Source organism: Nannobrachium achirus (genome assembly GCF_963921795.1).
Source record: "Nannobrachium achirus genome assembly, chromosome: 2".
Taxonomy (NCBI): domain Eukaryota; kingdom Metazoa; phylum Chordata; class Actinopteri; order Myctophiformes; family Myctophidae; genus Nannobrachium; species Nannobrachium achirus.
In genome coordinates this window covers 53,106,179-53,132,670 of record NC_137811.1, presented here as the reverse complement: position 1 = coordinate 53,132,670, position 26,492 = coordinate 53,106,179, and the positions used below count along the sequence as shown (strand labels likewise).

General features: G+C 43.4%; 1 protein-coding gene and 1 long non-coding RNA gene across 3 annotated transcripts; both read right to left on the bottom strand.

Moving 5' to 3' along the window:
* Window positions 1–90: 90 nt before the first annotated feature.
* Window positions 91–10,619, bottom strand: rnf144b (ring finger protein 144B). Of its 2 annotated transcripts, XM_080752814.1 has the most exons (7): window positions 10,484–10,619; window positions 10,034–10,301; window positions 7,375–7,435; window positions 4,295–4,508; window positions 3,446–3,590; window positions 3,064–3,153; window positions 91–709 (listed from the first exon to the last, which is right to left on the bottom strand). In XM_080752814.1, the coding sequence occupies exons 2-7, from the start codon at window positions 10,205–10,207 to the stop codon at window positions 548–550; spliced, it is 846 nt and encodes a 281-aa protein (XP_080608940.1). In that variant the 5' UTR covers window positions 10,208–10,301; window positions 10,484–10,619; the 3' UTR covers window positions 91–547. The 2 variants fall into 2 exon arrangements, with proteins under 2 accessions (XP_080608940.1, XP_080608941.1); XM_080752815.1 differs by lacking the exons at window positions 10,034–10,301; window positions 10,484–10,619 and adding an exon at window positions 7,519–7,991.
* A 37-nt stretch (window positions 10,620–10,656) lies between these two features.
* Window positions 10,657–16,658, bottom strand: LOC308307604. The gene is made up of 3 exons (XR_013963227.1): window positions 16,616–16,658; window positions 13,458–13,563; window positions 10,657–10,751 (listed from the first exon to the last, which is right to left on the bottom strand). It is a non-coding gene; the product is annotated as an uncharacterized lncRNA (long non-coding RNA).
* Window positions 16,659–26,492: the final 9,834 nt, after the last annotated feature.

The following is a 26,492-nucleotide window of genomic DNA, read 5'->3' as shown; positions in this document are numbered from 1 at the left end:
GCAGATAAACAAGCTCACAGCGCGGCACCGAGTGCCGCGCTGCGAGCTTGTAGAGCTGCTATTTTTGAAAAATCATGAAAATGAGTGCAAGTCTTTGAATATCTTTGACCCGATCTTTGACCCGACTTCTAAATCCTTCCTCTAAATCAGCTGTTCTCAAACTTTTTCATGTCAAGGACCCCCAAAATTACATTTATTCGGCCGCAGACCCCCATGTCAAAATATGTTGTTCGAGGGACCCCCAGAAGCAGAGATTTGAGTTACAAAAGTCTGCTTTGAAAAATATATATTGAAACATTTGCTCACATTTTCACGACTTTTCAAAAATAGCAGATCTACAAGCTCGCAGCGCGGCACTCGGTGCCGCGCTGTGAGCTTGTATATCTGCTATTTTTGAAATTCCAGTGTTTCGTAGGGTTGTCCATGTCCATTCTATCCATATTACAATTAAACCCAGAAAGAAAGAAAGTGAAGACATTCTAGAACCGCCGGGTGGCATAAGACACTGGTTCTAGCCTGGGCCAATGCAAGTAGGGGTGCCGTTTTATTATGATGAAACTGCGTCTGGCCGGCTGTGGTCCTTTTTAGTTTTCTTCCTCTTCCCTCGACAGGGTTTGCAAACACAGCACAGAATGCAAGGGGAGGCGAGCAGGAGAAGTGGTGATGTCACCAACACGATAACACTGACTCCAACCAGGATTCCCACCACCTGTGGAGGGGCACAATAACACATGTCAATTTACCAATTTATATTCTGATGGTGTCACTTGCCAAAAACAACTGATCTACAAGCAAACAAAGTGTCGTAAAGAACTTATACAAGAACTTATATATAGAACTGATCTACCAGCCAGCAATTCATCACAAAGAACTGATCAACAAGCTGATGATTATTACTTTTCCACCAGTGTTTTTCCACAGAAACTTTATTGGTTGAAACTAGAACTAGAACCAAACAATGGTGAAAGCTACTTATTACTTAAAGTCCACACTAACCTAACAAAAAATGGTTACAGAAAATGACATAGCAAACTGGGATAACGTTGCCTACAGTTAGACAAACGCTATTTGGGTCAGGGCCGCTTGGTTACATGTGGTGAGCACTCTTCATCATTGTAATTTACCACTCTGTTAATCTGCTATATTGTTTTTCTTTTATGCAACATTATTTAGTAGTTTACAACCTGTCGTGTCAAGCGTATTCGTATTCGCGCAGGCATGTACTGTATGTGTATTATGTCTCACAGATACAAAAAAAACATTGAACAGTAAAGGGGTGTCAATCTTTCTTGAATGTGTTGCAGAGTTCAAGTTCAAAACTTCTAAAATGAACTAGTTCATTTCACAGTTCATAATTCTACATTTTGAACTAAAGTTCATGGTTCCTCAAAATGAACTTAGAATTAACTTAGTTCTTTTTCATTCTTTTTTTAACCATAATATTTTTATACTTTTGGCTATTCAAATGTATTTTTTAGACGTTGCTGCAAGCAATTATTTGTCAAAATTATTGAAACAGCCCATATAGAACCACACACAGCAATTATTTCATCCAACTTCATTGAGGTGTCCACAATATTTAGGTGCCCAATGCCCAGTCTTCCTCACCCTTATTGTGAAGGCAGACGTTTCTAACCGTCCTTTCGTTAAAATAGCTGATCTTGAAGCTCACGTTGTCTCGTGGATGCGATGCATTGTGAGCTTGCAGATCAGCTATTTCGGCATGCAACACACGTCACACGACGAAGTATAGTCAGGCTTTACTTGGGTAGGAGACAACGTAACGAGGAGGAGACTCAGCACTTCTTGTAAAGAGAAGCACACAGCTGCAGACAGCACCGCTCAATTGGAGCATGTGAATGCAAAGAAAGAGGAGAGGACAGGCGACCGCGGACCGCCGCACGAAGGGGCCGACGAGCGCCGTTCACGGACATCAGAATGAACGCGTTCGACAATAACGTTCATCAAGCGGAAATAAAGAGTGTTCAGTTCACGTTCGCCCAAAATATGAACGTGTTCATGAACGATCGTTCATTGAACGCGTTCGGGTACAACACTGGACACAAACACACTCGCTCAAATAAACGCTGCGTGGTATTTCACAAAGATGAACACAATCCAGCTCTCACCGCCTGCGTACGCATGCACAAACGAGCACGCTTGCGGGAATTTCACGGGACCGCGTCCCCTCGCCTCGCCGCCCCAAAACTTCTCTGCGCGGCCAAAATAGTAGAAAAAGAGCTGTAGAAAAGTAGAAAAGAGCTGATCTCCAAGCTAATACACTGTACCACAAAGAACTGATCTACAAGCTAACACCACATAACAAAATAACTGATTGATTGCTGTCTTCATTAACATGTTTGCTAGTACAGCAGTATGGTCTAAAAAGCTCTGCTTAAAGTACACATTGTGGTGTTATCCACATCCATTGTGGTGAATTGATGCTGATCTACCAACTATTATAGTACCTTAAAACGTTCCAAATACCGTATACTGTATCTCATCACAGCACATCAAACTGTTCATACTTAGTTTGACCCTATACCTTATTCTGTCTGTCTGTCTGGCTGTTTGTCTGTCTGTACACAGTCTCTCGAGAACAGACTTCATGTCAAAAGGAAGTTTTCTTTGACGATGGCTAGCCAGATTGGCCTGTACATGATACATGTCAGCAAAGTCTCTTCTCTCTCTCATTTCTTTCTTTTCTTTTTTTCACAGTAAAAGGGTGGACACTCCAACTTATTTTTTGATTGTACATCTATGGTTCAAGAGTTAAAGGCCTAAGTGTAAAATGGCCTGTTATAGCACCACCGTGTGGCCGATTTAAAAGAAATGTGGTGGAGTGTCTTTCTTGGCCTGTGGCACACTCAGTGTGCATGTAATATTGACGCTGATCGAGCTACACAAGACACACACCAACGAAAGGACGGACACAGACACACGCACGCGCGCGTTAGGGGCGAAAACATAATCTTGGCCTATTGGAGATAATGAGGAACTCTGACAGGCAGACAGAATATTTCTTTGCCTTGGAAACTGTTACAGAACATACAATAACCTCACCTGTGCTCTATTCAACATGACAGAGGCCCTGGAGTGGCCCAGCTTGTTTCTGCATGGCCCCTTATCATAATGCCTCAGGAATATATCACCCTGCAAGTACAAACAAACGCAAGCATGTTCAGACTCAGGCTGATATCCAGTATCCACAGTGATCACCAAGGGCATTCCCACGCAAACCAAAGATAGTAAAGCAGTAAATGAGAGCTAATGTTTTGTGATTGCCATATACAGAACACTTCATTAAGCCATTAAATACAGCGAAAGCTGTATACATAATCAAGTCATAGAATCTTTATTCATGTCATGTATAACCTCTCACTAACAAGTTCTGTGATAATCACAGAACCATTGTATACAGGTATAACAGTTAGGGGACACTCACATCCAGATTCTGCAGGCAGTACCAGCAAAATGTGTGTTTGCAGCTTTTACACAACATCTGGGCACAACCCTGGTTCCTCTCTATGTAAATGCCACACATAGGACACTGTTTGATTGGCATGTCAGAATCACAACTGGACTGGGCCCTGTGGACAGAATAATGGACAGAGAAGAATACAGAGGATATTGGATATAACACATGATAGTGGACTGGGAGAGAGAACCAGAACAAGAGCAAGGGTTAAGGCATGAGGACCCCAGTGCTCTCTAGAGGAATGGCCTGTCATCTTTATTTAGCAGCAGTAAGTGCTCACTTGTATGTATACTGAAGACAAACATTTTAGTAGTGTTTAAATAAACATGATATGGGAAAACCAATTTAAAGCGACAAGTAAACCCCAGGCCATTCTCAAGCCCAAATCAAAAGGCCAAAATATTACTCGTCATAATATCGTACCTTCTCATTCTAAAATGTAAAAGCTTTTGCACTGCACGGGAAAGTAATGCATTTTGAAGAATAAAAGGCTACTTGTCTATCATCTTATTGGCAGAGAAACAATGTGATTAATTCGCCACCAGGCTCTGTCAGTTTGGCATTGCAATGGCATAGAGATTGTTAAGAGGCGGTTGAGGCCACTGCTGACGAATACTGAACCACAGCACAGACAAATTTATCTTGGAACAGCAAACTAAAGTATTTATTCAGTTTTGAGTGTCTGCTAGGTAACTAGTAGACAGAGAACATAAAGTATTGAATTAGTGCACTGCTGTCACCTGATTTCAACAAAATATAAATTTCAAAGTGCAGTTGAGGGATTGTGGCAGCAGGGAGCTGTGACTGGTGACTGACCTGCTTTCATGGGAGGGTGAGTGTGACATCATGGGCTGGCGCTCAGGACAGGTGTGCCCGACCTGCCATGGCCCTCGGCATCCAGAGCAGAAGACAGTGTGACAAGTTAGGCAGTTCACAGAAGTGGGCTGACCCTCTGTGCCAGGCCTCAAACTGCACACTGCCTGGCATTGGACCACAGGGCACCAGGCTTTACTGGGGTCCAGCTGTACTCCTACAGTAGCCAGGAGGATGAAATGGCAGCTTCAGTTGTTGGGGCAAAAGTTGGAATCACGTCTTTAAGAGGCTGCATCAAATTATTCTTCTGTACCGAATCTCTAATGTTTTACAGTTGTACCTCTGTTCATTTTTTTAAGAGACAACTCATTGTTCTTTCAAATAAAAGAGTTACACCCATGGCATGCGTGTGCACGTAACGTGCATTTGACGTCATGAAAATAGAGTACCTCTACTTAAAAAATCCACATCACACCACTGTGTTTAACCGACGCTTGAACTACGTTTTTGATTTCAGTTTCATTCATCAAATTATCTGTTTCAATATTTTTTATTATAAGGAAGACCTCACAAACATACACAAGACATCACTTGACACTACATCAAAACATACATAAGACACCACTTGACACTACGTCACAAACTGAACAATAGACCATGAACATCAAAGACAAAACAAAAATAATAATAATGGTAATAATAAAATCATAAAGTAATTATTCACACCAAGTACAATAGTAATCACCCCTATAATACTACCACCACCACCATCTCTCCCATATCTCTGCCATCCATATCCATCCCCTGCCTCACATTTGATAACATTTTCTATTAGCTATTATTCTCTGTCACTCCAATACATAGGACTCTGAACCACTCATTCCCCATACTTGGTGCCAATGGCCGCCATGTTTCCACGAATTCAGCCAGTGTGCCCCAGAGCACACAGGAAAGCCTCTCCAGAGGTACCAGGCCCAGCACTTTCCCCAGCCACAGCAAGGTATCTGGAGGACTGTCCTCTATCCACTTGCTGAGGACCGACAGCCGGGCAGCATAGAGCAACACTCTTAGTAATTGTTGGTTTCCTTTTAATAATGCAATATTAATGTCTTCCCCTAGGACATAGTAAAGTGGATTCAAGGGTATTTTAGTTCCAGTCAATTTAAGATCCAAAAGGTCCTAATTTGTGGACAAGTCCAAATCATATGGGTATAGGTACCTTGTTCACTTTTACACCTAGGACATAGGGGAGAGCATAAGGGGTCATATTATTTACTTCTTATTACTGGGGAAACATGTAGTTTGTGTATTATTTTATATTGGGTTTCATAAGACTTGTTTGAGCACGTTATTTTCTTTGCATTGAGTAGTATGTTACGCCATACCAATTCATCAAATTATCAGTAAACATTTTTGGACCTTATTATTTTGTCTCAATCAATCAACTTAACAGCAAGAGGTTTTCTGCTTTTGTTTGGAGTTTAAACACATCACACAGTTCCTGCCAATGGTTTGGTTATTGGGAAGTAGTTGCTACAATAAGGACTATTGTTTTTCTATGAGGCACAAAAAACAAAGCCACAAAAACTACAGTAGCTTTCAACAGCGACAGCTTGCAAAAGAGGAAGGATTGAGAGATAATCTCAGATGTTCTTGTCACAGCATTTAAGGAAAGACAAATATTTTGCAACCAATACAAAGATTAAAGCATAATGATGGTTTGCAAACAGATTCCCTCTACCCATATACTGTACTTGTATTATGAACCATAACAGCTTGTCTCATACAAAACAGCCTGTACTTTGTACTTTACACTGCTTCCAACATCATGTCTTATGATTTATGGCCAGAGTAAACAATGACTATTATTGGTTTCACTGTGAATTGTTTTCCCACCAGTGCTACTGCTAATAGCCTCAGGACAAACCAGAATGCAGAATGCAATTTGTAAATGTCTACAGTCTCTCTCTCTCAGACAGCGATACATTATTCTCTTTCACACACACACACACACACACACACAACACACAAGGTACTATCGTACACACAGTTAAACTTCATACAGTTCATCACCTTGATTTGCCTTAGTATCTAAGTAACACACAATTTAGGAGAGAGGGCGAGATCATTTAGCGACCTACAACCGGGTCGCGACGTGGTCGGTAGTTTTCAGCGACCAGGTCGCAAAATCGAGCGACCGGGTCGCTAAATGGAGCGACCGGGTCGCTAAATCACCGACCGCGGCACTAAAGCGAGCGACCGGGTCGCTAAATGGAGCGACCGGGTCGCTAAATCACCGACCGCGGCACTAAAGCGAGCGACCGGGTCGCTAAATCGACCAACTGGGACGCTAATTCCATCGACCGGGACGCTAATTCCACCGACTGGGACGCTAATCCAGCGACCGGGTAGGTAAATCCACCGACCGGTGGTCGCTTCCACCGACCTACTAACCCTAACCCTAACCCTAACCCTAACCCTAAACCTAACCTCAGTAACCTTACCTCAGTTAGGCTAACCTGCCACGCAACCTCCCGACCGTTACCTCAGTTAGGCTAACCTGCCACGCAACCTCCCGACCGGGTCGCTAAATCACCGACCGCGTCGCTAAATCACCGACCGCGTCGCTAAAGCGAGCGACCGGGTCGCTAAATCGACCGACTGGGGCGCAAAATCTTCCGACCGGGTCGCTAAATCTACCGACCTAAAACTGCAGGCAGGTCGGTAGATTTAGCGACCGGGTCGGTCGATTTAGCGGCGCGGTCGGTGATTTAGCGACCCGGTCGCTCGATTTAGCGACCCGGTCGCTGAAAACTACCGACCACGTCGCGACCCGGTTGTAGGTCGCTAAATGATCTCGCTCCTACTGCAATTTAGAAACACTGTTTTGTAGCGTTGTGGTGATATTCACTGTGTCATGTTTTATCTAGGTTAAGAGGCTGGGTTGGAGGCCCACAATATGCAAGGCATGTAAAGCTCAGAATTCAGTGGGATTGCTTAACACTCCAGTGAGTGTGAAGCCTGAAATAGCCAACTGTCTTTCACCAGTCAACAGTGCGCTAACATTACTACATTACACTGACCTCTTTCAAAATTCAGGCGTTGGTATAGCTCCACTTGATCAGCTGGGGCCATACTGGAAATCTGCAAAGACAGAGGATTGAGAGGAAGCAAGTCATTTTTGTATTTCATTCAATGTTTTGAACGATGGTCTATAGGTCACTTACTGAGAGCGTTCTCACTTTTAACATTGTCTCCTGGTATGGGAACCTTTCAGGAAAAAGCTCACCCAGTTAGTTAATCAGGCAAGTAAAATCATTAGAAACAATTGCAACTTCACGATATACCGCACCATAACCAAAAAGGCAATTGAGATTCATAACAGCTCTACCCACCCTCTTCGCTCCTCATTTGAGCTGTTACCATCGGGCAGGAGGCTTAGAGTACCTCTAGCAAAGAAGAAGGGTTACAAGATATAATTTGTGCCAACTGCAGTGGAGATTTTAAATAAGAAAATGTTTGAATAGTTCCAACCCCCACAGCCCTTGATCACTGTTGCTATGTCATGGGATGCATTTTATATAGTTTTAATGCATTGAGTATTTTATGTATGTTTTACTGTTGCATACTGACTGACTGCCTGTGTGTCAGACAGATTCCATTGTAGATTACATCCATGCAAAATTTGATGGACAATAAAGTTTTCTTATCTTCTTATCGTATATAACATATGTTAATATAAGGACACTTATGTTCATGTTGCAGTAACACAATTAATATTAGCAAATAAAGGGTTGTAGGGTTGGTTCTTAGTTAAAGGGGCCACAGAAGTCAAGCGGCACAGTGAGGTTTACATTAATTATGCAAGACCAGATATTGCAACGGCTTGCAGGCCTGTTTGCTAAAGCCAACAAGGCAAGAATCACAGAGTGTATCTTGTACTAGTTTGGCACCAATATACTGCCCAGTAGTGATGCGCGGGCCGACCCGGTGCCCCCACCCGCCCGCCAACCCGCCCGCAACCGGGCGGGTGGGTCAAGGTTTCAGACTCAATTGGCCGGCAGCGGGCGGGCAGGTTATCACCATTCTCATGTGCAAAAAATAAATAAGAATAATCACCTGTTCTAATTTTCCTTTTATTCTTAATAAGAGTAGGCCTATAAAAATAAGAATACAACGTTTTGCGTACGAGCACGAGCGAGCGAGTTTTAATAATATTAATAATAGTTACATACTCCTCCCGCGAGGGAAATTCAGATATTTGCAGCCCAACCCAGCTGCTTTTTTCAGCTTAACCCAGTTGAACCCAGTGCTGCCCACAAGGAGCGCGAGCGGGAGGGGAGCAGTCATAGCTGGAGCGGGGAATCGTACCTGCGACCTCTGGGGCCTCCGGAGTCCTAGGTATGGACACTAACCACTCAGCTATCACTTTTTGTTGCGCCAGAGAGGAGCGAGGTTTCTCCTCCGCTCCTTGGTGCGAGGACCGTCCCAATTCCGCTCCTGTTGGGACCGTGAACCACATTTTGCCAACATTCGCGCCCTCTGACACCATTCTGACACCATCAGACACAATGAGCACAGCAGAGAAGAATACACAAACAATTAAGCGTGTGTCGCTGATCAGGATTTCACGTATATGTCTCTGTCATCCACACAAGTCCGTTTATAAATACTTTGTGTCGGTTAAGTTATATAACCAGCCAGTCAACGGATACGATTTGAAACACAACTTTCGCAAGTGAGACAGATTTTTTGACTGAATGAACCAACCACGCTCACCTCGAGTCGCTCCCATCTCTCCAATCTGGTGATTAATCAATAACCAACAGGATTTAATATTGTCCGTCTTTTGCTGTCTGTTTAAAGTGCGAGGCGCTGTATAAATATGCTTGACATAAAACCTGAAACACCATTCTTACCCCGACGATGCCCTCGCGATTTAGAGAGAATGAACGTCTTTGAATGAATGTCTTTTAGGCTAAACCCCAATTTTAACAACACATTTGTTTATTTAGCCCATGACAATATTGTGCTACTGTAAACCTTTCTGTAAAGCGACTTTGGGTACTTAGAAGAGCCGTATATAAAGATGAGCTATTGTGGAGATGATATACCATCTTTTTTTTAAATTGGTCGCGGGTTGCGAGGCGGGCGGCTTCGTTGATTTGTATATTGTTCTGCGGCGCGGGCGGGCGGGCTGTGGGCCTGTGGGCAGTGCAGGTTATGAAAAAAATCTGACCCGCGCATCACTATTCACTACTGCCCAGACAAAATGTAAAAAAACGTATGTTCAGAAAAGTAATTTTTTGTTGTTAAAATAATTTCACCAGTTCCACTTTCAACATGTTTCAATCTAATGACTGCTGACATTATTGCATTTTATTTTAAGCAACAATTCTCCTCAGAGTTACCTTAACGATTTGTTTTTCTGGGCGTTTCTTGCCTTTATTGGATAGGACGGTAGACTGACACGAAATGAGGGGAGAGCTGGGGAGTGAGTCCGAGTGACATGCGGAAAAGGTCGTCAATGCCAATGAAGGTCGTGAATGCCAATGATCTCAACATTTATTTATTTCAATCTTTAGTCAAAGAAAGCAATGAAAGAATGTCTGGCAATTTCCCAAACATCTGCCATAACCTAACAACAGTGTACATGCTATGCAAGACCTCAGAGCTGTAAATCTAGCTAAATACTGGGTTGTATTTTCATTGACATTCCACACACAGCCCTTGTCTACCGACCTGTGTGCAGAAGACACAGTTGCAGGTGTGCAGTTTACTGGTAGCTGCTGACGGGTGCTCACTAAGACACAGCTTGCAGTAGACCTTTGGGCCAGGCTGGGGGTTAGCGGTAGCTATAGGCGTCCCTGGTGCCGAGTCCCTGGCTATCTGGTGGGTGGGACTGCTGGTAGACATGGCGGAGAGAGGGAGGTTTCAGTCTGTGCAGCCCGGTGGTGGCTGCTCCAAGCCCTTTTGCTGGTGAGGATGGGGAGCAGCAACATCCATGTTCCTGCAAAATTCATTGGGAAAAGAAAGTCATTCCATGTCACATCTTTTTTCAGCAGTACTCCTGGAAGGAGCTAAACTCAAACATCCGGCTTTGTCCAGTTCCCCAAAAATGTCTGGGCTGTATTTTCATGTGTCTGGGTTGTATTTTCATTGACATTCCACACACAGCCCTTGTCTACCGACCTGTGTGCAGAAGACACAGTTGCAGGTGTGCAGTTTACTGGTAGCTGCTGACGGGTGCTCACTAAGACACAGCTTGCAGTAGACCTTTGGGCCAGGCTGGGGGTTAGCAGTAGCTATAGGCGTCCCTGGTGCCGAGTCCCTGGCTATCTGGTGGGTGGGACTGCTGGTAGACATGGCGGAGAGAGGGAGGTTTCAGTCTGTGCAGCATGGTGGTGGCTGCTCCAAGCCCTTTTGCTGGTGAGGATGGGGAGCAGCAACATCCATGTTCCTGCAAAATTCATTGGGAAAAGAAAGTCATTCCATTTTCAGCAGTACTCCTGGAAGGAGCTAAACTCAAACATCCGGCTTTGTCCAGTTCCCCAAAAATGTCTGGGCCCCCCAAAATAAAAGAAAGTTGGTTGTGCGCCAAGGGTCCCATTGGCCAAGCTTTGCAGGACGCGCTGTGATTGGCCAGCGGGACGCTTGATGAAATAACTCATAAATAGCACCGCTCACTTCACACAAGGTGTGATTTTTCTATTTTTTAATCTGTCCTGTCCCAAAGAACAATAGCAATTACTGTGGAATAGGACTATATTTCGGCCTCCTGTAACTTTTTAAGACGGATATTTGTTACAGATATTGTGTCATTAGGCTGTGCAACAGACAATATAATTGCCATGATGATGTATCCAGAGTTCCTGGTAGAACGGGTTCCTAACCTCTGATGAGTTCACCTTTCCTCAACATCGAATTACCTGCTGTTTGAGTCACCGTTGATCTACGAGTGGTGCATGAAGTGTCATCATGTGCAATTACAGCAGAAACATTTATTATATTGACTCCCTTGTTTCAGCATAAAACAATCATTTTCACCAGATTTAGGCACATGTATTTGGTCTGTATAGATCTGAAAGGGCAAAACTGTAGAATAATGAAATCTACTTTTCAAGACATATACACTTGTATTAGTAGTACGTTTGTTCAACACATCATGTTGCCTAACCACATGAACCCTAGCACCCCTATCCTGGAATGAGCATTTGGCGGAAATAGCAGACCTACAAGCTGCTACAAGGGTTGCGACACATTGTAAGGTTGTAATTCGGCTATTTTGGGAAAAGATAGACAGAAAAACTGCTGAGGGATTCCATCAACTAAGTGGCTAGTATAGAGTCATGACAGAGTTATGGACACATATTTGTTCACACAAGACTCTAAGTGTACAGTCTTAGAGTGTGCAGTCAGCAGAGGGGGTAGAAACATGTGGTGGTGGGTAGATGATATTGTTTGCTGCTAAAGTGCCATGAAAGTAAAAGACACCATCCAATCCCAAAAGGCATGAGAAATAATAAAGCCATAATCTGGGATTTGAAAGGGATTAACAGCATGCTGGACAGGGTCACAGATGAATCGATGACGTCCACATCCTGCAGGATGCCTGTAACAATTATTTGTTCCCCTACTCCAGAGCAGTAGATATTATAATCAAACCTAAATTCTCCTACTCCAACTCCTCCATTTCTGAGGTTTATTAAAGTTGGCAGGCAACCTTTATAGAAGCAGGTTTATTAAAGTTGGCAGGCAAACTTTATAGAAGCATAGTCAACAACACTGTTGTAATGTTCAGTGAGCACGCTTCTACCCTATATAATCGATTTGTGACAGCTCACACATGCAAAACTCTGACTGACTTCAGTCCTTCAGGCGATGCACAAGGTATTTCTGCACTGTCATGATGTGATGTATCCTCCTGCACTGCAATGATAGCTGGACAGGGTGGTCATCATCTTATAATGCTATTAGCAGGCTAATGACTAATGTATACGCCAAACACGTTATAATCAATGAGTGGCACCGTCGTGCAACAAAGTATGAATTAGCGATATGCTGTGCTGTATGCAGGCAAGGCAGCCCTACCCTGCAGAACTGCTAACAATAAAAAGGAAAGCATAAATACTGATTATCTCACACTGACAAACAGTGTTGTTTATGAGTTTGCCACCACCACATCGATATGCCCACCAAGGAAAGTCCAACAACACATTTGACTGTTATACTGTACATTTCTTTTTCAAAAATCTTGGAGACGTGTCATTGATGGCCATTCAAAAACGAGAGTAGATGCCACATTCAGAGCACGTCATGAATGACAAAATTGTTGACGCCATCGCCGTCCAAACAGGTACTCATTAACTGAAAGGATGTGTGTGCATGTGCGTGTGAGTGAGCGAGCAGATAATTTAGATATGTTGTTCTGTTGCTGACCATTCAGTGATTGGTATTCCCCATGGATCAAGGTCTAAATCACATTCCGGCCAAAGGCATCAAAGCATCATTGTTTGACCAATGACCACATAAGCAGCAATGGGAAATCAGACCAGCTATATTGAATACACAGTAGCTAAACTCCTCAGTGTTAATTTAATTCTGAGTGTAAACAAATTGACCTTACCCGTTTATAACACTGGCAGTGTGGAATCAAAAAGACCCTTCCGGGCCATTTGCACTCTCTCAGAGCTACTGTAAGAGTAACCCTAACACACAGAGGACCACTGTTAAAGGTGATACACCATGCATTAAAAAGTATTTATGTCATATTGTTTATGTCCCAAAAACGTTTTTCAAAAGGTTTGAGGCTAAATTACCACTCCTGAATAGAGAGCCTCTCTCATTTTTGAATGGCTCTCAGAGCATTTCAGCTGCAGTACCACCTTTGGCCTGAACTGCGCCACCCCCCCAAAATCCTTTTGAAAAAAAATTTTTTTTGAAAAAAGGTTTTTATGACGGCGTCACAATCGGCAGATGACGTCACAATTGGCAGCAAATCTGGATAGCCTGTTTTGAGAACCCGTGGGATACTTTTAACCTTCGCCTTCTCAAAACCAGAGAAAGACACAACGGTCAGAAATGGGACTTTGTGAGGATAGAAGGTGCTAGTGGGACCCCAAAAAAGGTTTTAAAATAGGAAAAGTTAAATTTCATGGTGTATCACCTTTAATGAGACAGTTGTGCCTGTGTGCTGGTTGAGTGTGTAATTTACATCTCTCTCACACTCTCATTTCACTGGAGATTCTGGTTCCTGTGCCCTGTGTCGTGCACTGCAATTGAACAAAATATATGCAAGCATGACGCAACTTCAGTATCTGTGAGGACCAGTGTAATCAAAAGATCTCTTAATTCTCAACAGTAACACCAATGTCATCAGTTGGACCCACCTGTGTGACTGCAACAAACACATAGACCCAACGTCAGCATCTCCCAGACTCCCACCCACTGTGATCAATTTCAAGCTGGTGAAATTCTGAATAAATATACCCTATTTCTTGTGTCTTATTTATTTGTGTATCATAGCCCACTGAGCAATAGTCGGATATTACACGACTAGTTATTTTTTAGCCATCATTTCAACCAGCTGGAATCCGGTTATATTCACACCGAAAATATACTTTGCAATGTATTCCATAATTCGATAACTATGTATTAAAAAAACAACAGTAAGGTGCTTAACTGATCTCCTAATATTGGACTAACATAATTATAATATCCGTTGATCATTATTAAGTATAGTTTAGATCTAGCCGAGATTTAGCCGACTAAGTATAGTCGGCGTATCTACGTTTATATTTAGACAGAATTTAGACAATCGAAGTTAATCCCTGTTTTAATAAATATTTATTTAAAAAACAACTGCACGTTGCAGAACTGATAGCCAAATATTGGTGTAAAATTATTTTAATAGCCATTCATCACTATAAGGTATATGTCTGGACGGTCTGGGTGTAGTCGTTTTAAATACAGCATTTCAACGACTATCTTTAGACCATGTAAAAGTTATCCTTGGTACTAAGGCGCGGTAAGCCGGTAGAGTGTTAATTAATTACCGTGATTGTGTGTAGTCACTCACTGTAAAGTGGAAACGTCCAGACAGCATGCTACTCTGAATTACATTTCTGACAGCAACACACACAGTCAAACACAGCCGCGGCGCCGCCCCCGCCAGGCCGCCACATCATTCAATACGTACTGATTAAACAAAATAATTGTAATCGCTATAGGCTTATTAGGCGCCCAATACATTTAGTTTCCTCAACAATGCGCACTACCCTAAAATGAACACAGGTGGGCAATGTCACCTTTTAATACGGCCAGAAAGTCTATATTATAATATCAGCATTGATGGCCGAGTGGATAGCGTCGCCGATTTGAGTACCAGAGATCAATGGATCGAATCCCACCATCGCCCTACTTTTCACTACTTTCGACGGCCGCTAACGGCGAAATGTAGACTTTTTGTATCCGACTAATAGTGGTCTAGTGTAGCAACCCGTGTAAATATAGCCGACTAAACAACTAGCAAAAAATTGCAAATCTAGACCTTTACAACACTGATTTTCAACGCGTGGTGTAGAAGATAAAAACACCACTATTAGGCAACTAATAAACCTCAAAATGCTCAGTGGGAGGCTATGGGAGTAAGAAACAAGGTGTTGTTGTTTGCAATTATTTATCAAGTACATTACTTAAGTAAATGTTTACATTACTGTGTCAGATGTAATCAATTGTGTATCCAATGAGTAACAGCATGTCACGAGCATTTACTTTATGTGGATCTCTTGAAGTCTACACTTGATTCATATATCGCAGCATAACAGATGTGCATTATACCGTATACCAGTCAAAAGTTCTGTGAGAAGCTGTGTCCAAACTTTTGAAGAAGAAGAGAGAGAATCAAAGTGTAAATGGAGTTTACTTTGGAGGTATTTACCTTTCAATTTCCAATTTCCCTTTACTTCTACTCCAATACATCTCAGATATTGTACTTTTACAGCTTACTCCAATAAATGTGTTAGAAAACTTTAATTACTTTGCAGATATAAATTATATTATAAAACATACATACCACTTTAGCCTTATTTTATACCTAACCTTGGCTGCGACGCATTGTGAGCTTATACAGCACATCTGCTATTTTCAAACATTTTGTACTTTTACTTTTGGTGCCAACACTTTCATACTTTTACTCAAGAAGGCTACACTTCGAATTCACTTAGACTTTTACATAGTAATACAGACAGACGTATTTCTATATTGCAGTATTGATACTTTTACTTTTCCAACACTGCTGACACATGTTAATTGGAATACAGGTCCACTCGCCAAATTTCCAACTCGCCAAATCAACTTGCTAGGACACCTCGCCAATGAGCAGGGTTGTCAACATTGGACTGTCAGTCCAGGAGAATCCAGGAGATTTATTTTTTAGGGGGTGCACGGAACTCCCCAACAGGGGTCTGGTGGTCCTTCCCCCAAAACTTCTTAACAGATATATTTTCCTGTGTTCTGTTGAATTTTGTGCATGTTTGATACTTTTATCAGGCTTGCTTTACTAGCATGGGTACAATTTCAGCCTTAAAATGCCAAATGTAGGTGTACAGATTTGATGACTGAAGCAAAGTAAGACATCCTTAATAATGACTTCTCATCTGGGGGTCCTCCCCCAGAAAATATTTAACATAAGTAGATGTAATTGCCAATCATCCTGGCAAATCCAGGAGCATTGACAAGCCTGCCCAATGAGTGTGGCCAATTTGGCGAGTTGGATTTTTGGCGAGAAGACCGGTTACCGTTAATTGAGGTTGCTTGGCGAATTGTGACACACATTTCACAAAGTAGCCTATCTTTTAAAGGTTGAACTTGGACAATGACAGTCAGTCTGATCAGAGGTGCCCGTCATGCCAACAAGGCGTTACAGTTTCATTTTACGCCCTCAAGAGTTAAATTATTGTTAAACATCTGCATGACTTGACTACACAAGTATAGAATGTAGGCTAGAAGAAGAATTGTTATTTTGATCAACGTTTGCCTTTTACCTACATCAACAATACAGCATGGAGCACATGGATAGAATTGAGGACAAAATCTTCTGTTTTAGCCTTGGACCGGACGGCGGCTACTCTTCAAATGGTGGTCCGCGTGGCTCAAATGCAATGCCCATTATATAATGGACCGGGCCCGGGTCCGTGATATGAAAAAGGTTAAACACCACTGTCTACCTAGCCCTGAATAGGCTACATGACGGTCTAACTGTCTACCCTACTACAGTACCACCACCACAACCACAAGAGAGGGGTTTAAACCATATAAACCTACCTTTCAACCTTTCAAGTAGACAACTGTGCTCCATAGACTACTGGTACCGCAGTCACACAAACATCTGTTGATACGGCGGCTGGACTGGACCAATAAGGACTGCTGTCTGTTGCCAGTATGCGTGCGCGCGCGCGAGCACACACACACACACACACACACACACACACAGACACACACACACACACACACACACACACACACACACACACACACACACACACACACACACACACACACACACACACACACACACACGTGTATGTGTGTCAGGCAGTGTCAGTGTTTTTATTGGTACAACCAACACACTGGCGCCCCCTAGGGTCCGACCGTGGTGCCTACACAATTTAATTCAATTCAAAGGAGCCTTATTGGCATTACATTGCCAAAGCAATTAAGTTTCAAAACATGAAAATGGGGAACATATAGGTCAGGGTACTAAAGTATCGTTAGATTTTCAATAGGAATTGAATTTTAAAAAATCATTTTTCTCTCAATTTTCTAATTTTCTAGCTCCCCCATAAAATCAAATATTGGTTCATTTTTCCAATTTTCTAGCTTGCAAAAAAATCAGGAAAATGCTTTAATTTTTTAAATGTGTGATTCGTATTTGTCATTATTTGATTTGGAACCAACAAAGGAAAAACATCTTTAAAAAATGTATTTTTGAATTTTTTACCCCATTACAACAATCAAAAAATGGGCCCATTTTTCCAATTTTCTAGCCCACAAAAAAATCTGGAAAATGCTTCAAATTTGCTAAATTTTTTGAATGTGTGATTCATATTTTGGTATTATTTGATTTGGAACCGACAAACAAAAAATAGGCCCATTATTCAATTTTCAAGTCCAGGAAAGAAATCGTCATCATGAATGTCACATGACCACGTGTCAAGTCACATGGTACACAACTTCAAAATAAAAGCTGTAGGCTAGTCTAACATCCAAGTAATAGGATCAACAGGCAGGCAGGCAGGCAGGCAGGGGGTCCATGAGGGGTTTACAAGGGGGTCCATGGCTGGTTCCCAAAGTGTGGTTTGGGGACCCCCAGGGTTTCTACTGGTTCACAACAGCCTGGTACACGTACAGCCATGGCTGGTTCCCAAAGTGTGGTTCGGGGACCTCTGGAGGTCCATGACGGATTTCCAAGGGGGTCCATGGCTGTGTGGTTCGGGGACCTCTGGGGGTCCCTGAGGGGTTTCCAAGGGGGTCCATGGCTGGTTAGCAATAAGTGTGTTTAATAGTGTAATAGGTGAAATAGTGTAATAGAGCATTCTTATCAAAACCTCCACCAGCTGTCAGTCTGTCAGTCAGTCTGTCAGTCAGACTTTCAGTCACACTTTTGCCCTTCTCATAGTGGTTTTGGCTGCCAAACCACTACCCCATTTCTCCCTCTTCTAGCGCCACCATGAGGCCGCTTCTTGCAAAACACATTTTTGGACACTGCTCCTACAAATTCTGCCCTAAAATCAAAATCAAATCAAAATTGCCCTGATGGTGGCGCTATCTCGGACAGATCCAGGCTGATGACATGAGTGTAGACATACTGTGTACCGCTTTGTGTGATTTTAGGGCAAAATTAGTAGGAGCAGTGTCCAAAAATGTGTTTTGCAAGAAGCGGCCTCATGGTGGCGCTAGAAGAGGGAGAAATGGGGGTAGTGGTTTGGCAGCCAAAATCACTATGAGAAGGGAAAAAGTGTGACTGACAGACTGACAGCTGGTGGAGGTTTTGATAGTAACTGCGACCTGACGGTCGCAATTACACTATTACACAATGATATTATTACACTTATTACAATATTACACTATTACCCTTATTGCGCTATTACACTACCAGTAAGACTCCCTAATAGGGAGATAAGTGACCGTCAGGTCGCAGCGTGATTTTAGGGCAAAATGTGTAGGAGTAGTGTCCAAAAATGTGTTTTCAAAAATCTGCCTGAAGGTGGCGCTATATGGGACAGATCCATGTTGATGACATGAATGTAGACATACTGTGTACCGATTTGCGTGATTTTAGGGCAAAAGATTTAGGAGCTGTGTCCAAAAATGTGTTTTGCAAGAATCGGCCTCATGGTGGCGCTAGAAGAGGGTCATGTGTGAATTGATGGGTGGAGGTTGTGGTTTGGCAAGCAAGGAGTATGTGTGCAAAATTTGGCATGGATCGGGGCAACGGTTGCGGAGATATGAGCAGGGCAAAAGTGTGACGTGTGACGTGTGAGAGACAGACTGACTGACGGACGGACGGACGGACGGAAGGACTCACAGCTGGTCGAGGTTTTGATAGTAACTGCGACCTAACGGTCGCAATAACATTTATGCTATTTCAATATTACACGTAATGCACTATTACACTATTTCACCTATTACACTATTACACTTATTGCTAACCAGCCATGGACCCCCTTGGAAACCCCTCAGGGACCCCCAGAGGTCCCCGAACCACACTTATTGCTAACCAGCCATTGACCCCTTGGAAACCCCTCAGGGACCCCCAGAGGTCCCCGAACCACACTTTGAGAACCAGCCATGGACCCCCATTGGAAATCCGTCATGGACCTCCAGAGGTCCCCGAACCACACTTTGGGAACCAGCCATGGCTGTACGTGTACCAGGCTGTTGTGAACCAGTAGAAACCCTGGGGGTCCCCAAACCACACTTTGGGAACCAGCCATGGACCCCCTTGTAAACCCCTCATGGACCCCCTGCCTGCCTGCCTGCCTGCCTGTTGATCCTATTACTTGGATGTTAGACTAGCCTACAGCTTTTATTTTGAAGTTGTGTACCATGTGACTTGACACGTGGTCATGTGACATTCATGATGACGATTTCTTTCCTGGACTTGAAAATTGAATAATGGGCCTATTTTTTGTTTGTTGGTTCCAAATCAAATAATTGCAAAATATGAATCACACATTCAAAAAATTTAGCAAATTTGAAGCATTTTCCTGATTTTTTTGTGGGCTAGAAAATTGGAAAAATGGGCCCATTTTTTGATTGTTGTAATGGGGTAAAAAATTCAAAAATACATTTTTTAAAGATGTTTTTCCTTTGTTGGTTCCAAATCAAATAATGACAAATACGAATCACACATTTAAAAAATTAAAGCATTTTCCTGATTTTTTTGCAAGCTAGAAAATTGGAAAAATGAACCAATATTTGATTTTATGGGGGAGCTAGAAAATTAGAAAATTGAGAGAAAAATGATTTTTTAAAATTCAATTCCTATTGAAAATCTAACGATACTTTAGTACCCTGACCCATATACAGTTGGAGGGGGTAAAGCATTGTGTAAACAGAGCTATGTCACATTTTGTCGTTGTGTACAGTATACAAAGTGTAAAAAGCCATTTTGACCTGATTTAGCTTATTATTTTCTATTAATATTATCTGTTTAAAGTTTATTGGTTTAAAGGGCCTACACCATGCTTTTAAAACTATATTTTTTGTATAAATATATGCTCAAAATTGAGTCTTAGACAGGTCTTAACCCCCAACACACACCCTGACGATTCCTCTTGTTTCTTATAGCTGTGCTATTTTTAGGCTCTGAAGCTGCAATACCAAAACGGCCTTTGTTTGCTCAGTGGCGCATCTAGTGGAGTTTCGTTTTTCCACCCTCCCCCTCCCCCCTCCAACGTTGTCGACAACAAATAATGTAATATTGGGCCAATACAAAAATAGGATAATCTTGCAGCTCTGATTATAGCCTACTGTAGGCCTATGTTGTATGATATAAGCCTACTGTCAAATGACACAGGGCGACCGTTGCTAGACCAGACATTTATTATTTATGTATAATGTATAAAAATGTATGAAATATAACAGCCTAACCAGGCTATATTCTTTTCTTCACTGCATACTACGTATCAATCACGGTAAAACCATGTTTATTTTGGCGATAATGACATCATAGCCTAGTATAGAACAGTGGTTCGCAAACTTTTTGACGGCTCGCGGGCTCTCCTCTCACTATCCACGGCTCGTTCGCCACGCGAGCTCCGGGGATCGCGGGGCGCCCCGCGAGCGGGCCGCTCGCAGCCCGAGACGGTACACATACGTCGGGCACCTACGCTCGGTCTGGTCGCTCGACCCGCTCCTCTTGTGTTTTCATCTGCAGCGCAGCGGGCAGCAGCGTGAGAGGAGAGCCGTGAGTGAGAGGAGAGGCAGGGTGTGGAGCTCTTTCTAGCCGGAGATTGTGAAGGGAGAGGCGTGGTGGCCAGCTCTCTATAGCCGGGGACAGCGATAGAAGATGCTGCGTGTAGCCGTGGAATCGTGGATACTAGTGAGAGGAGAGGCGGGGTGTGGGCTCTTTCTAGCCGGGGACAGTGATAGAAGAGGCGGCGTGTTGCTCTATAGCCGGGGAGAGTGAAGGGAGGACCGGGGTGTTTTAGCTCACTCTAGCCGCGGACAGTGACAGGAGAGGCGGGCTGTGAAGCTCTCTCAAGCCGGGGACAGGGAGGGGAAAACCGGGGGTTGGACAGCGATAGGAGAGGCGGTCTATCACGGACACGGAGGAGGAGGATGCTTGTCTGCTTGAGCTGCTTGTCGCGGCCAGGACCGCCGCTCTGTCTACCGGGTCGGAGCTGCTTGTCGCGACCGCTCGATCGGCTCAACACTATCATCTATCTTTTTCTTGGTAAGATACTTGGTTAAGAAATCGCGGTGGATTCGGCCACCGCGGCTCGCTCCCACCCGGCCACCGCGAGCTCCCACCCGGCCACCGCGGCGAGCTCCACGGCTCGCTCCCACCCGGCCACCGCGAGCTCCCACCCGGCCACCGCAAGCTCCCACCCGGCCACCGCGGCGAACTCCGCGGCTCGCTCCCACCCGGCCACCGCGAGCTCCCACCCGGCCACCGCGGAAAATTTAGGCCCAGGCTTCAGAAGGCCTCGGATCATTAAAAATAGGTATTTTGTTTCCTTGTTAGAAGGGACGAAGCTTGGGTCCTCGCAGTCTATAACGTCACATTTAAAGTGCAATCCAGGAACGTTAAGACTTCTCCTTGGACATGTTGATAGCAAAAATGTTCATAGAATAAAAGTGAGTGAGAGCACTGAGCAGCCCCAGAACTGTAAGCCAGCTGCAGATGGAAGTGGAGGCTAAGCAAATTAGAAACAAATGAGGGGCTGGGTTTAGAAGAGTAGCTCTGGTTTTTACCCGAAGGGCGGGGGGGGGGGGAACGAGAGTGACGTCACTCTCGTCAACTCTCAGAGCAGCACTGTTCTGAGAACCCGTGGAAAGCTTTTCATCTCTGTCTGCCCAAAACCAGAGAAAGACACAACGGTCAGAAATAGGACTTTGTGAGGATAGAAGGTGCCAGTGGGACCCCAAAAAAAGGTTTTAAAATAGAAAAAGTGAAAATTCATGGTGTAGGTCCTTTAAGGGAATTATTGGTTAATTTGCTAATTTGGGCACGCCTCTCACAGGTGGGGTTGATTGCAGCAGAGGGCATATCAGTGAGCAGGTGAGGGAGGAAGGGCAGTCACCGAGTGGGAATAACAGTTTTTACCATTGCAACAGAGTAGAACATGAGCAGTAAAAAGAGCACAAACTCAACCTGAACTTTTGGACATTGTTTTATTCTTTGCCTACGTTGAAGACACTCATCGGTGCACTCAGTGGGGTTGATTACTGAAATCTATGAACCTAGCACTTTCAAAGTAAAAACTGTTTCCTATGGAACTTGGAAGAGATTTTAAGTGGAACAAAGGATTGGATGGGCAAACAAGCGGGATCACTTTTGCACCACAAAGCCAGGAGTGGTATGTAACAAAACAAGAAAGCTGTAAAGGAAAACGGACTATTGGAGTTATTTTTGTTTTGCCACTGCTGTACTCTTATTAGTGATCGTTTGCCACATCAATTGCCATCCTTTAATATTTGTCACTGTCGGACTTTTATTGGTGACACGTTTTCTATTGTCCGTTTGCATTATTTGTATTGTCACTACCGGACTTTTATCTGTGACATGCATTTTGATTTACCACTGCCACTGCCGTTTTATTTTTTGACCGTTCGTTTTTTGCACTGTAGGCCTACGTGAGCTGCACCGCACTTTATAGTGTGTGGTTAAAGGAAACAGCTCACACCACTATGACGTCACGCGGCAAGTGCAACAAGAATATGAACAAGACAGCATGGCTTGGCACATAGAAGTGATTGACAAAATATCAGAAGACTGGTGGTTAGATGATCCTCCAGAGCTCAGTCCAGAAGCGCTTAACAAAATGTCACAAGACTGGTGGTCTGACGAATCTCCAGAGCTTGGTCTGGATGTGATTGACCAATGACCAAATTGTTAAAAGTTATTTTCAACAGGAGGATAAAGGAAAATCCTCAGAACAAATGGAGCCTGCACCAGTTCCAGAGGAACCAGCTGCTGTCACAGAGAAAGCAGCACTAGCAGAACCCCCAGTGGATGAGTCCCCAGTTGTAACAGAGGAGCCTGCTGCAGTGGTGCTCGAAAGCACAGCCGCCCCAGAACCTGAGCCAACAGCTGAGCCTGACACACCCGCAGAAACACAGGCTGAGGTGGAAACACCAGTCCCAGTTGCAGAGCCAGTAGCAGAGCAGCCTGTGGCAGAACCAGTTGCTGAGGTTGAGACAGAGTCAACGGATGCTGAACCTGAACCTACAGAGCTTGCTGCAGCAGCCCCAGAGAACTTTGCTCAGGCAGAACAGGAAGCTGTCATGGCAGAGGCTGCTACCTTGGATGAAGAACCTGCTGTAGTCACCCCAGAGCCTGTGGTGGAAACCAAGATGGAAAATGGAGATGTAGAGGGCCCTGCTTTAAACGGAGAGTGCGCAAAATCTGTTGCTACTGACGAGCCACAGTCAGAGCAATGTGTCAACGGTATTGAAAGGCCAGAGGAGATCCCAGAGGAGCATGGCTGCATGTCAAAGCAACGCCTCAACCCAAGGAGAGGCTTCCATGTGCCAGAGGGAGGGACAATGGACTTTCTATGGTGGCGTGAGGGCTACATCGAGCCTTCCTCAGCTCAGCCAAGTGAGGGAGAAGTGAAAGCCACCCGTCATCACAGACTAATCAAACTTCTCTTCTCCATCTTTCCCTTTTTTCTTTCTTTTACAGTGAAAAGAAGACTCAGTCAAGACTAATTACATTACACATACCACATACCTGTACCCTTGATTTGTTTTTCTTATGTTAAATGGCTTCTTAAATGCATTTTGGAATTGTGCCTATAATGCCCAATTGGGGGGCAGTGTAAAAGCCATTTTGACCTGATTTAGCTTATTATTTTGTATTAATGTTATCTGTTTAAAGTTTATTGGTTTAAGGGAATTATTGGTTAATTTGCTAATTTGGGCACGCCTCTCACAGGTGGGGTTGATTGAGAGGGCATACCCGTGAGTGAGCAGGCGAGGGAGGAAGGGAAGTCACCGAGTGGGAATAACAGTTTTTACCATTGCAACAGAGTAGAACATGGCCAAGAAGCTGTTTGTCTGTTTTTGTATGCATTTGCACTTTTTGAGCAGTAAAAAGAGCACAAACTCAACCTTTTGGACATTGTTTTATTCTTTGCCTGCGTTGAAGACACTCATCGGTGCACTCAGAGGGGTTTCATGATTACTGGAATCTATGAACCTAGCACTTTCACAAAGGGTATGACGCTTTTTGGACCAAATATCAGCATTTTATTCTCAATACGATTCTAACACTATGCCTCTACAAATCAATCCAGTAGCCTATTCCAATCCTATTCTCTAGCCTTTTATTATAGTAAACCAGAAGGTAGGAGGAATCTAGTTTACTAGGCTATTCTTTTATCGCAACAGTTCGCAGATCTTGTATTTCTCCCAGTAGGTATGGGAGTTTTTTGTTGTTGGTCATGTTTACATTATACAAACTCACTTTGGGTGTATTTGTACGTAATCTGTGGGAAGTATGTCTCTGATGTCTTTGTCTATGCTTTGGTTTTGGTTTGTCTCTTTCCAGTATTTCAGGTAGCTTTCTTTTTGTTTTCTTATAATCTCTATTATATCATATTCCAAAAAAGACAAAACCCCATAAACCAACAATTCATTCTAAGTACGACTAGAACACAAACACCTATTAGACTAAACATCAGTAGCACAGGAAGCTCATGCTTTTTTATAAATTGGGTGTGTACTGTACTGTACTGTACTACTGTAAACAGTGGATCTCAAACTGTTCAGGCAGACCCACCCCTGACAAGCACTTGAAATTGTAAGGGTTCCACAGAAATATAGTACGAGTGTGTACCTTTTGGCCAGTTTCTATATTCATTGAGTTTTGACACAGTATTGGTAACTAACCCTAACCCGTAGTGTTGAGTTAAATCTTGGGTAAGAATGTTTCACAGTAAGGAAATTATTTGGGAACGGGGTGTTACGGCCAGCGGCCGTATTATTATGATTATTATTGTTATTTGGTATTATGATTCCATTATTGTCTTATTTGTGTTTGGACTTTGTATAATGGAATTCATTTGTAGTTATGGTGGGTTGGAATATGTATATGTCACGGTTTGTTTGAGAAACAGTACGATCGATAAACGGAGCACTCGTCGTGCTGCACGGGACGGAACAAGCGGCCACAACAACGTAGCGTCGGCAGGAATGATAACTCCTCACCCCACGGAGGTTCGGGTTAGGGTTAGGGTTAGGCATAGTTTTACTGAGGTTAAGGTTAGGGTTAGGGTTAGAGTAAGGCATAGTAAGCTAATGGCTAAAACACTGCCGAGCTAGACTAGTAAATAAAGAGAGAGAGAGTCGCAAACGAGTGACGTCAGCGCCTTCACTAGTGAATGGCTGTCGTCGCCATCTGGTGGTGATTGGTGTGTGGTGAACGACAAAACAAGCGCTCTTACCATGAACGTACTGAGTTACCCAAACGTACTGTAACAGTGAATGGAGACTGACTGGAGTTGACTGTGGAGTGAATGCTGAGTGCTGAGCTGGGTGTGGTGCCATGCATGAGCTAGAGGTGTTTATTGAATGAGTGAACAGATTGCCAGGTCCGGCCCTCAGTCCTGCCCGTGCCAGTCCCATTCGCCAATACCTGTTGACGCCCTGGCCAGGGTTGGCCAACTTGGCCACCCCTCTGAGGCTGTTTCTACAAAAGTGCCATTCTGAGCTAACAGCAGGGAAGGACAGACGGCTTGTTTGCAGCAGAGGCTCAATTCCTCTCTCCTTCGAACCCATTGCCTTTATTTGCCAGTTTGTTTCGTTGCCTTGGCCTTGGTTGATTGTTGTAAGTTTCCAGTACATATATTTTTGCCTACATTTGCTATTTGGTTTTTCTTTAGTTAATCACAGTTGGCCTCAGTATTTGCCTTAGTTCCTCCAACCCTCCCAACCTCTGTTGTTTATTACTGTTATTCATTCTTACTATTGTTCCACTTTCGTGTTGTCACAATGTAGGGGTGTTTGGTCTTTTTGTTTTGGTTCCCTTTATTCTTTTTGTAAAGTTATTTAGATAGGTAAGTAAGGTTAAGTATTTGTATTTTTGTTTTTGTTAGGGATTTCAGATTAGGGATATTTTCTTTTCAGTACAGTGGTTTTCCTCAAATGTAAACCAGCACCTCGAAGCCTTTTCTCAACACTTGAAAAAAAAAGCAGAAAATAGAGATTTTGTCTCTTGCCTAAAAAAAATAATAAAAGAAACCTTTTTTAGAAAGTCGTTGTCCTTTGCATTTATGTTGCGCTTCTCCACCCTAGAGAGGCAGTCGTAACATGGGGACACTCCCAAAATCATTAGGGTACCCCCATGCAGTTTAAGATCCACTGCTAAGAGACTTTCAGTATGTATCTGTAAATTGTGGAAGGTTATATGTAGGGATACTTGCAGTACAGTGGGCACTTGCTGGTAAAATGTGATAATTCTACTGAGAAA